This window comes from Daphnia magna, linkage group LG5 (genome assembly GCF_020631705.1).
Source record: "Daphnia magna isolate NIES linkage group LG5, ASM2063170v1.1, whole genome shotgun sequence".
NCBI lineage: Eukaryota > Metazoa > Arthropoda > Branchiopoda > Diplostraca > Daphniidae > Daphnia > Daphnia magna.
Window position 1 is genome coordinate 370,903 of NC_059186.1, and position 11,598 is coordinate 382,500.

The window sequence follows — 11,598 nt, forward strand, 5'->3', positions numbered from 1 at the left end:
TGTGGGTGTATGACATGACTGAAGTGAAGAGTGATGACTCAGTGACTGATTGACGATTTGAATTATTTGACTTTGATAAAAATTAAAAAATTTTAAAGAAAATTGGCCATCTTGCGGAAGATTTGAAATTAGTTGGCATCGCTGTCCGCTTACCGCCAAAACTTCGCTTCTGATTTTGACAGTAAAAAGGCTCGTATTTCTATTTTCATTGTGGGCTGTGTCAATAAAAGTATTCTTGTGATCTCCCAATAGTTTTTTGGCAGCTTGAAAAGAAAAACGCTTTCGAGTAATTTGTTTTGCTTTTAAATCTTACTTTTTGTAATCTGTTTCGCGTCATGGCACCAGTAAATAATGCGGGACTGAGCGAATATGAATTGCAAAGAATCAAGAACCTGGAAGAAAACCGACGTATCCTGGAAAGCATTAGACAAGAACAAGTATGCCCTCTTCTCTCATTTGTAACGTTTTACCATCAGACTTAAACCTCTGATGTAAATTCCACTTAGATCTACACCTATGGTGATATAAAACCAGTTAAACAAAAAAAAGACAAAAGAAACTCTGGTCGGAATGCTCAGCCTAAAAAAGCAGCTGTTAAAACAGAATCCTCTGATGGTAAAAGGGATAACTCTGATGTTGAAAACTCTGGTGTTGTCCGAAGGAAGTCTTCAAGGCTGTGTGGGAAGGTAACTTACTAATACACATTAATGTACAAAATATTGTGTAACCATTCATATAAATTTGGCTGTGTGTAGATGGTGAATGCTGCCATCATTTGTTTAGTACTTATTGATAAACTTTTAATTTTAAATCTTAGAAGTTTAAGATGTCATGGAGAAATACTGATAATGGCGGAGACAATTCTGATGACGAAGACTTTGATGAAGCCAAGTATGATGACACATGCTCTGATGATGAAGACTTTGAAGGGCCCAAGAAGAAAAGACGTTCACAGCCCAAAGGACCCAGAGGCCCTAAAGTAAAGATTGTCATTCCCAAGAACCGCCCCAACTTTTATGGTGCTGTACTAGGGGTTGAGGTGGGGAGAGTTTGGGAAACAAGAATGGCATGCTGTGCAGATGGAATTCATCGGCCAACTGTAGCTGGAATTCATGCGGGTTGGTCACCAAGAAAACCCTGACATTTTCCTTAGTCTCATCAAACCTCTATCTCCCGTGGTAGGTCCTGAAGGCGCATATTCCATTTCACTTTCCGGAGGCTATGAGGACGATGTCGATATTGGAGAATGTTTCACCTACACAGGTGAAGGAGGGCGAGCTCTCAAAGGGACTGAGTCGGACCCCAAGAACTTGCGTACCGCTCCGCAGAGTAAAGATCAAACGTTGACGCGTGGAAATTTGGCGTTGTCACTTAACATAACAACTCGCAAACCTTTACGAGTCATTCGCGGATCTAATCTGAAGAATGAATTTGCACCTGAATACGGATACCGATATGATGGTGACAATTTCTCATTATCATGCACTTTTTTTTAAAATGGCTATTGAGTTATATCTGATTTTCATTTTAGGTCTGTACACGGTTGAGAAGTATTGGCAGTGTGTCGGCAAATCTGGATTCAAAGTTTACAAATTTGCTTTAAGACGTTGCCCTGATCAGGCACCACCTCCCTGGGTGTCCGGCGTCGTATCTTATGTAAGAGCTATTATTTTTGATTCGTTTGACCTTTTTCAATCCTCTTATCATTTTTTGTACAGGCCAATGCAGCAAGTTCCGCAGAAGAGGAGGGGGATGAAATGGACGAAGATGAGGAGCAGAAACCAACAGTTCTTAAAGTGAAACTGTTCAACAAATGATTTCTCGCCGTCAACCCCTCCTTGGATTTTAATGTAATTATTTATATTATTCGGCGATGTAATTGATAAGTCGACAAATATTTTATAAAGTATTCTGATTATTGAGCTATGCATGATGAGCATTGATTTTAATCTAGAAATAATAAAAAAAGAACTTGCATTTTTCCTTAGCGTTGGCTGTTGCGAATTCCCCATCATTTTCACTGCTGGACGTCGAATTATTTAAGTAAAGCAAGCGCGACTCGTAAGATGCTCGATTAGTCCAATCTACACGTTAAAAGTTAATCGGAGATACTTGTGTTACCTGATCACATGCCCTCCACTGATTGTGGTCCGTTCGTGCTACGCCAAACGCACGGAATACAGGAGAACTGACGTAATGCAGGGAATGAAACCCATTCTAAATCTAAACCTTACCTGCTGCAGAAATCACGTTCTAACAGAAAAATTGATTCCGTAATCTGAAGCTTCTTGATTGCGTATTGGCTTCCTACAGGGCCACGTCATTTGAATACGGTTTGGCGTTACAACTAGAATCAGTCAATCAATAAGTTACAGGTAGAATAAGCTCAGTACGGGTTAGCGGGCAAACGGTGAATAAGCACATGATTGCTCAGACGAAGAACAGAATCCGTGTCAACGACTACAGTATTTGAATTCTCAGTTGATTTATTTTTACCTTTCGCAGTCAGGAAACATGAAATGTACTTGTCAATTTTACAGAAACAGGTTTAGTATTGGTCAGCATGGGTTCGAGTAACTTGGCCATCTTGTTATTTGTACTGGCAATAGCTCAGCAGCATTTCTTACTTGTAAAAGCAAATCCTGCTGTCGTGAATAGTAACAGCGAGTCTGTTTCTATTGACAATCAAATGCTTAGGGGATCGATGGGAATACGAAATAATGCAATGCTAGCCATGGCCCCTTCACATCCATCGTTCCAGAACGCGCCTGAAATTGTCTATTCAGGTCTACAGCGGTACGAACCATTTAAAATTCTCTTTTTAACTGTTCTCTACTTGCGATAGATTTTCAAACTTAAGGGGCGAATACTCGGTTTCGTCCGGATTCTGCACACTTGAAATTATTTGAGTTGTTGCGGAGTGTTTGATAGAGGGAGACCATTCAAACGTTAAATACATGCTTTTTGTACAGAAATGCATTTGTTCCGGTAACTGGAACACCACCTCCTTCAGCACAATGTTCTTCAACCGTCAAAGATATTCAGCTAGGATTCCGGATGGTAAAATTCGCTTTTTTGAAAACAAACCCTCTGTTTCAATTAGCATTTCGAAAAACCAACGAGCGCTTTTTATGTGCAGGTGGTAAACGATTCATCTCCAGATTTGATACCGTTTTTCACCGACATACTAGACAAGGTGTGGATACGTAATAAATTTACCTCTATCTAAAATCTGGAATTCTTGTTAGAAACAACAAGACATGGGCTCTATTTGATTGCGGTTGATCATTAGAATAAAAAGGCATTGTTTGTTTTTTTGTGAATAGGGTGAGACTGATTTGACACGAGAATGTTCCAAAAACAACGGGGAATCCCTCAAAATGGTATTCATTATTTCATTGAAAATCGTCGCATTTGATTAGAATAACAGATTTTGTTTACATACATAGGTGGAAAACGAACGTGAAAATATTTTAACCAATCATCAATGGATTACCGAAAAATTTAAACTGTAAAGTTGATGAAGGATTTTTCGTTATTAAAGCTTTGGCTCCGCACATAACTATGGGCAAATAATTTCTCAAAAAGCTCCATTTTCTATTGTAACTGATGGAAAAGAAAATGTTTTAATAACCGGCACCCAATTAAATTTTACCTACTGGTTTTCTTGATTTCTAATTCGAAATTCTAATACACGATTAATATGAAACTGGTTAATGAAGAGAAATTCCAATTAATGCGATGTGCGAATTTCATTCTTATCGTATGATAACGGGTTTTAGTTGGACGATTTTTTCGAATGGCAAAATACATTATTTGGTCGATTTTTGACCTGCGGTACAATTATCTTTAAGCAATTTTCACGAACAACTGGAATCTGTAGTCGCTTACAACGAGCAAAACATTTCGGGTAGGTTTCGAAACAACGAGACTGCCGGCAACACAGTGATGCATATTTTTCTTATTAACTTGAACAAGGTTTCCTTGTATCGCATGAATCGTGGTTAGTGTTATGAAACCGGTTCTTCTGTTGCTTGTGAGAAAAGATGGAAAAATTACGAATAAAAAAAAAAAAAAAAGAAAAAGTCTGTTGATTCCGCATTCCAGTGGTAGCATTCCAGACTAAGTTGTATACGATCTGGAATTTAATTTGGTTCTTTATTTTTCGTTGTTATTATTATTATCGATTTTGCAGAGCAGACAGAAACTGGGAAAACGACGGATTTTGCCAATTGGTATGCACAGGACTACACGACGTGAAAATACATTTGCCAAATATTTGGAATTCTGAACCTGGTCTATGTAACCAGAGAGGGCATGTTTTAACGCAGTAGAAAAGCAAGAAGATTGTCAAGACGATGTTTGAATTTGTGGCGTACGTGCCACAAGTTTAACTAAGTAAATATAGTAACGATCACATTTCGAGCATTTTACCTCTGTGGGTTACATGAAAAGAATGGCAGTAGAAAATGAATTGATTTATGGATATCTAACTTGACATTTCTTCCAGGAAAACTGATGATGCACTTCGTATTCTCGCGATGAGCAGTTAATATCACACATTGAAAACTTGTTATGTTGTACAAAATTCAAAGAAAATCTGTATAACAGATTAACAATGACAGCCAAGACAATAGCAAAAACAAAAGAATGGCTGTTGCCAAGTTTATTTATTTTTTCTCGAGGCCTACCCCGAGGCGGCGAGGCCTGACTGTAGAAACTTTGATTTAACTTGATAACTTCTACCGTCAGCTTGTTTCGGAATCTCTTTTATGCACTTCGAACAAGGAAATCACAAGAAAAACTGTCTACCGAAATGTGGTTGATGATTTTGGGTCACTTGATGTCACTTGATCTTTCGTATTAAGAAAAAACAACGGCTATTGACAATTTGACATACAGGGGGAATGGCAGACACTTCAAAAATGTCAGCCCAGAATCGGTTTCCTCTCGCGAACGTCTTGGTGATCGACAGAATTTAAGGATCACTACACGTTAGCACCATTTTGTCTTATGATCATTCATAGGAAAGACAATGAACATGTAACAACAATTACCGCGTATAGTAGCAATAACGGGCGAAGACTGCAATTGATGTTTATGCGTCTACGGAAGCAGAATTAAAAAGTAAATAAACACACGCACACACAAAAACTAGAAGAAAATGGCTAGGTTGTAAGCATGAGTATGAACGTCATGTACTTAACACAAACAAAAACTGAAATACGAAAATGAAAGTGAAAGGCGGTTGAACTGAGGTTGGAATCGAACCCGGTACTCGTTACGAAGCATAACACAAAAATCAGCGAGGCCACTAAAATCTTTGATCAAAAAACGCACAATGAAGGACTTTATATCGAACACCTTTTTAACTACACAGATCTGTGAAACACGTCAACCACTCGTTGTTTATTCTCAGAATTAGATAAGAAAAAACGACCTAGTAGATACAAACGCAACTGATAATGTTATACAGCAGTTTTAGACACATTCCTTGGACTGAAATATCAAGGTTGTTCCAGATTACTTCCGTCTTGCATTGCAGCCAAATATGACCAGCTTATTTTGCATGTCAGCATGTTATAGTATTTTTTTTTTTTTTGGGGTTTTTAATCGTACTTGTTCGAACACTGTAGTATATTATCATTTTGCTGGTTGGTTCAACCTTTTCCGCATGTTTTAATGAGTTTTTTTCGAATACCTATTTCTCGCTGTCTTTATTCTGTCCAGATCGCGTACTGAACTATAAAAAGCCAACCGATATTTCAATTGGAATCAGTTGGCACAGCCTTGTCTCAGCTTCTACATCCTGCACTAAGAGATCAACAATGAAGTCAACTGTAAGTCCATTTTTCAATCACTTTAAACATAAAGACATGATTGTTATTGGAAGTCAATTAAATGCTGCATCTGTAGGTCGCATCGTGTTTGCTGCTTTTCGTTGCTAGCACTCACGCCCAATGGCTGAACAACTACGGATACGGTCTAAGTGCTGCTGGATTTGTTGGCGGGTATTATCCGGCCAACGCTATCCCCAGTGCTTACACCGGTTTTCCTGCCACAGCTGCTGATCCTTTCTACCGTTTCGGTTATCCTGGGTACTGGCCAGCCAATGCTTACTACCCCACAGCAGCAACCCTGCCTACCTACGATTTTGCCGGTAACCAAGTCGGAGGCTACGCCCAGGTGCAAGACACTCCCGAAGTGGCTCAAGCTAAAGCCGCTCATTTCGCCGCTCATGCCGCTGCCAAGGCTCATCTGATTAAACCTGTTGTGACAGCTGATGTTGTGGCAACGCCTTCCGTCGTGGAGAAATCGATTGAAACTGTCCCTGTTGCGACTCCCGTTTCACGCAAAAAGCGACAGATTCAACACATTTCTCCGTTTGCCTATGGCTTCCCTTCTCCTTTAGCTTACAACAGTTTTGCAGCTCATCCAGGATACAATTACGGTGCTCCATTCGGCTACCACTTTGCCCATCCTTATTATGGCAATCAAGTTTATCCAGTTGTTACTAACGTTATCGCTCCGGCCGTTGGTTCTCCGGATACCACGACCAGCGCGGCCGCCAGTACCGTAACCGACGTGGCATCAACCGTCACTAAAACGGCCTGAATAATGAGTTGCAGAAATTGCCGCAAGGGCTAGCAATCATTTCCTTCTTTTGTATGATAGTTTGCAGTTGTCATTTGCACGACCGAAATCTTGTGAAATAAATTGTTTTGAATGTTTATGAGTCTGTATATCACATCATTTTTCATTTCAACAGAAAAAATCTAGATTTCCTGTTGTGCATTTCTTTATCCAGCGTTAAGCTACATACAGTGGAGGAAACCCCTACTTAAGAGAAAACAAGTTCGACACCTTTCAAATTTCCAGGGATAGCCTTGATCTTTTTCTAAGAAAAACAGCCTTTCAAATCTACAGCTAAATCCCTAAATGTACACCAATATAAAACGTTGCACAGTGAGGGACGAACATGAGCAGTGAATGGTATAAGTTTTAAAAAATGATACGTGAATTTTGGAATATCGGAAACGATTGGCAACATACATTATCTGCCCAACGGGTGTGTCAATATTTAAATGTTGACGTTAAACCAATCCTATCGGCTATATAAATTGTACATAAAGACTCAAATTCATTTTCTCTTGACAAAAGCAAACAAACAAACAAAACAAAAACAGGTTCTTTTATACTTCTCCGTTACATAAACGAGTTTTCAAACCGCTTATATGCTGGGATAGTATATAGACTACTTGGAACCGAAGAATTAAAGACAACATCACGATCAGCAATAAGTAAACACGCTTTAAATGGTTATATAGGTTACAAAAACTAAATCTGGTGGCTATATGAACTTGGTTTTCTCTTTGCTGCTGGTGGCACAGTATAGTAAACAGTTATGGGAGCGTTGACTGCTGGGCCAATCTTGTTTTTGTTGCATTCCTAATTGGCGTCCTTTTGTTTTGCGATGCTTGTTTCTTATTCTCGTTTCTTATTTGATTTCCAATTGTATAGTGCATTAGAAAGTAACTTTTGGCGAGATTCATTCCCTTCAGCAGTTTTTTACACACATCAATTATGCCATCAAGATTATCTTATGAAATATACTATATTTTTTTTTTTTTTTTTTTTTTTTTTTTTTTTTTTTTTTTTTTTTTTTCTTTTTTTTTTTTTTTTTTTTTTTTTTTTTTTTTTTTTTTTTTTTTTTTTTTTTTTTTTTTTTTTTTTTTTTTTTTTTTTTTTTTTTTTTTTTTTTTTTTTTTTTTTTTTTTTTTTTTTTTTTTTTTTTTTTTTTTTTTTTTTTTTTTTTTTTTTTTTTTTTTTTTTTTTTTTTTTTTTTTTTTTTTTTTTTTTTTTTTTTTTTTTTTTTTTTTTTTTTTTTTTTTTTTTTTTTTTTTTTTTTTTTTTTTTTTTTTTTTTTTTTTTTTTTTTTTTTTTTTTTTTTTTTTTTTTTTTTTTTTTTTTTTTTTTTTTTTTTTTTTTTTTTTTTTTTTTTAATTTTTTTTTTTTTTTTTTTTTTTTTTTTTTTTTTTTTTTTTTTTTTTTGGGGGGGGTTTTTTTTTTTTAATTTTTTTTTTTTTTTTTTTTTTTTTTTTTTTTTTTTTTTTTTTTTTTTTTTTTTTTTTTTTTTTTTTTTTTTTTTTTTTTTTTTTTTTTTTTTTTTTTTTTTTTTTTTTTTTTTTTTTTTTTTATTTTTTTTTTTTTTTTTTTTTTTTTTCCCCTTTTGGGGCGGGGGGGAAAAAACCCCCGGTGGGGTTTTAGCCTTTGCAACTCAGCATCCGATCTTTGTCTATATATGTAGAGGAGAGTGGTGCCAATTGAAACGATTTTCGTATTTTCGGTCCCCCTTACTAAAATACTGATTTAATTCAACTAAAAATTTTATAGTTGTGTAACAAACTATCTTAGCTACACAACACAAATTTTTTTAGTAGAGTTACACAGATATTACTAGCTGTAAACTGTTAAAAAAGTAGAGACACCTCGAAAAAAAAAACGAAAAAATGTCGGGGCAATTGAAACACGTCGGGGGATTTTTTTTTTTTTTTTAAAAAGGCACCTTAAAAATTTTTTTTTTTTTTAAAAAAAGGGTTTCTTTTTTTCCCCCCTCCCGGGGAAAAGGGCTCGGCCCCGATCACATTCTAATCGGGGACAATAGCTAATTTTTTAACTATAATCGGTGCTGCACCGATATCACCGCTACAGCCATAGGGGGTTAGTCTTACCAGTGACCTTGAGTTCTGATAGGCCAACGAGAATCACGTGACTAGGGTCACATTTTTTTCTTGTTGGCCGTAGAGCAACTGCCAATTTAGATCACTATTCATTGATAATCGGGGAAGGCACCGATCATCGATATCACCGCACCGAGCACCGAAATCAAATCTCTTCCCGATTAAGATTATCCCCGCACCGGATCGACTAAAAACTCCCCGATTAGCGGGGCCGAGCGCTACACGGAAAGCGTGCTAAAAACAGAGGTGTTTCAATTGCCCCTCGCATGGGTCTTCGCTAAACTAATTATTTTATGTAATTTAATAAGCAATTATTTAAAAACAAATGCAACGAACTTGTAGAGAAATGAACGAGGATTAGTTTAATACTATTTAAAATAATTGTTTTCAACTTTTGGGGGGTAAAATTGGAAAAATAAAACGATAAAAATAATCAAGCGGAAGTCAAAATTTAATTTTATTGAGATAACTAAAAAACTAAAAGAGCTATTAATTAAAAAAATTTTCAAAAAATCAACACCCTCTATTGCTATTACCCCAAATTTTTTCAAATCTCTATAGCATATAGCCAGACTCGTTGTTCCCAGCAGATTGAGTTTATGGCTGGTTTCGGTTTTCTATATCTACAGACAAGGTCATTGAACTTATATATATGCTGCCTGTTCTGCAATGTGGGAATCAATCTCGAGGATATTTTGTGCATGGAGTTCATTGGTTTTAGAAGCTAAACAAACGATGAATGGCCATCAGGATGAATCTGTTTAGGTTTCAAAAAATCTATAACGGTGCACCTAATAGTGAGCCATCGACGATCAAAAGGGATTCAGAAATTTGCTGAAGAAATGGAAATGGTTTAGAGCCAATAAAGAGAACACCAGGAACTAATCAGCAGGAAACTGTCGCAACGTATCAAGTCTCTGACTTGATTGCGCAAGACGATTTCCAAAGTTAGCATTCCACAGCCGATTTCGCCAACAAACAGGTAGTAGACTACTCCATATTTTAGTATTTCTTTTGCAATCCTCGGAGGGCTTTTGGCGGTCAGAAAGACTGGATGAGAAACGATTTTGATTTCCACATATCATCAGCACAATCATTTCGACTGTATATACGCAGTAGTTATTGGAACAGATGACAAAACTAGAGATTTCCATTTACAAGTTGATGAATAACGTGAGGTCTGCCATTGTTTATGTGAACAATCATTGGCCAACTGGGACGCGCTTTCTTCAACAACGAAAAAACAAGTATATATTTTCTTTTTTCATCGCAATCTCTTCGAAACTAGTCTTTTCAAAGCTTCTAGAAGAACTGAATGACCAATTTTTTTTTTTTTTTTTTTTTTTTTTTTTTTTTTTTTTTTTTTTTTTTTTTTTTTTTTTTTTTTTTTTTTTTTTTTTTTTTTTTTTTTTTTTTTTTTTTTTTTTTTTTTTTTTTTTTTTTTTTAATATTTTATTTTAATTTTTATTTTATTTTTTTTTTTTTTTTTTTTTTTTTTTTTTTATTTTTTTTTTTTTTTTTTTTTTTTTTTTTTTTTTTTTTTTTTTTTTTTAATTTTTTTTTTTTTTTTTTTTTTTTTTTTTTTTTTTTTTTTTTTTTTTTTTTTTTTTTTTTTTTTTTTTTTTTATTTTAAAAAAAAAAAAAAATTTTTTTTTTTTAAAATACATTTTTTTTTTTTTTTTTTTTTTTTTTTTTTTTTTTTTTTTTTTTTTAATTTTTTTTTTTTTTTTTTTTTTTTTTTTTTTTTTTTTTTTTTTTTTTTTTTTTTTTTTTAAAAATATTAAAAAAAAAAAAAAAAAAAAAAAAAATTTAAAAAATTTTTTTTTAAAAAAAATTCCAAAAAACTAAAAAAAGTAGACCCTTTTATAGTTGTGTAAATATGATGATTTACATTTGTTTAAATGAATTACGTCAAATACTTGCAAAAAAAAAAAAAAAAAAGGGGAAACAATAAACAAAGGCGTTACATTTAAATATTTAAAATTATTTAAGATTGCAGGGAAAAATTAAATGACATTAAATTGTAGACAAATGAATTGCAAATCATCTGAAACTAATTTTATTACTAAAGCTTAGCGTTTTAGGGGTTAAAACAAAAAATTTGAAAACGTAAATTTAAAAAATTTAACAGATGGAGAACAAAAAACTGTTTTTTCGAGATATCTTAAAAAGTTTTTAATAAAAAAACTCGTTAATTTTTCTAAACTTGTAAACCCCGCCATTCTATCAACCCTAATTTTTTCAAGAAAATTCTTCTGATACGGCGAGAGAAACAATTTTTGTTTAAATTGCCCTGTGTCTCAATCGACCCCACTCTCCTCTACAGAAATTAGCTCGTCTGGCGACAGACACTTGTTTTCACATTGGATTCAGGCGCACGTTGAACGTGACAATTTCATTCGCGTCCTTTATTTCTTTTATTTCTCCTGTCGGAAATGCGACCAAACACGAAAGTCTGTACGATGAAAAAAAAATAGTCTAGGGGAGAGTGGGGCCAATTAAAACGTGGGGAAATTGAAACAAAAAATCTAGTTCTCGACGTATGAGAGGTATCTGTCGTCACTCCTAAACGTGGGATTAGTATAGAGGAACAGCACGCAATATCAATCGGCTATCTTTTACACAACACGCGTATGTAAGACATTGAAAACTTCAAATTTCGTCAGCGAAAAGAAAAATGACTATTAGGCTATATTAGATGTTTTACATTTCATTTAAGTACTTCATTAAATAAATGCATTTAACTGAATAAATGTCGGGCATATATGTAATCACAGAATAAAAAAAAGTCTTTGAATGATTCACCGGTTCTTATGTAACACATTTGTAACATTTTCCCCCTTGCATCATTCGCTAT

General features: G+C 34.5%; 3 protein-coding genes across 3 annotated transcripts; all 3 read left to right on the plus strand.

Moving 5' to 3' along the window:
* The first annotated feature begins 5 nt into the window (after positions 1-5).
* On the plus strand, positions 6-1,987 carry LOC116923840 (E3 ubiquitin-protein ligase UHRF1). Its single transcript, XM_032930404.2, has 6 exons — positions 6-437; positions 507-686; positions 818-1,118; positions 1,183-1,461; positions 1,532-1,656; positions 1,719-1,987. The coding sequence occupies exons 1-6, from the start codon at positions 336-338 to the stop codon at positions 1,815-1,817; spliced, it is 1,086 nt and encodes a 361-aa protein (XP_032786295.2). The 5' UTR covers positions 6-335; the 3' UTR covers positions 1,818-1,987.
* Positions 1,988-2,134: 147 nt separating this feature from the next.
* On the plus strand, positions 2,135-3,703 carry LOC123472460. The gene is made up of 5 exons (XM_045174027.1): positions 2,135-2,796; positions 2,973-3,060; positions 3,140-3,196; positions 3,327-3,383; positions 3,450-3,703. Exons 1-5 carry the CDS (start codon positions 2,564-2,566, stop codon positions 3,513-3,515), a joined length of 501 nt encoding a protein of 166 aa, XP_045029962.1. The 5' UTR covers positions 2,135-2,563; the 3' UTR covers positions 3,516-3,703.
* Positions 3,704-5,788: 2,085 nt separating this feature from the next.
* LOC116934318 lies at positions 5,789-6,731 on the plus strand. Its single transcript, XM_032941882.2, has 2 exons — positions 5,789-5,840; positions 5,917-6,731. The coding sequence occupies exons 1-2, from the start codon at positions 5,829-5,831 to the stop codon at positions 6,613-6,615; spliced, it is 711 nt and encodes a 236-aa protein (XP_032797773.2). The 5' UTR covers positions 5,789-5,828; the 3' UTR covers positions 6,616-6,731.
* The last annotated feature ends 4,867 nt before the right edge of the window (positions 6,732-11,598 follow it).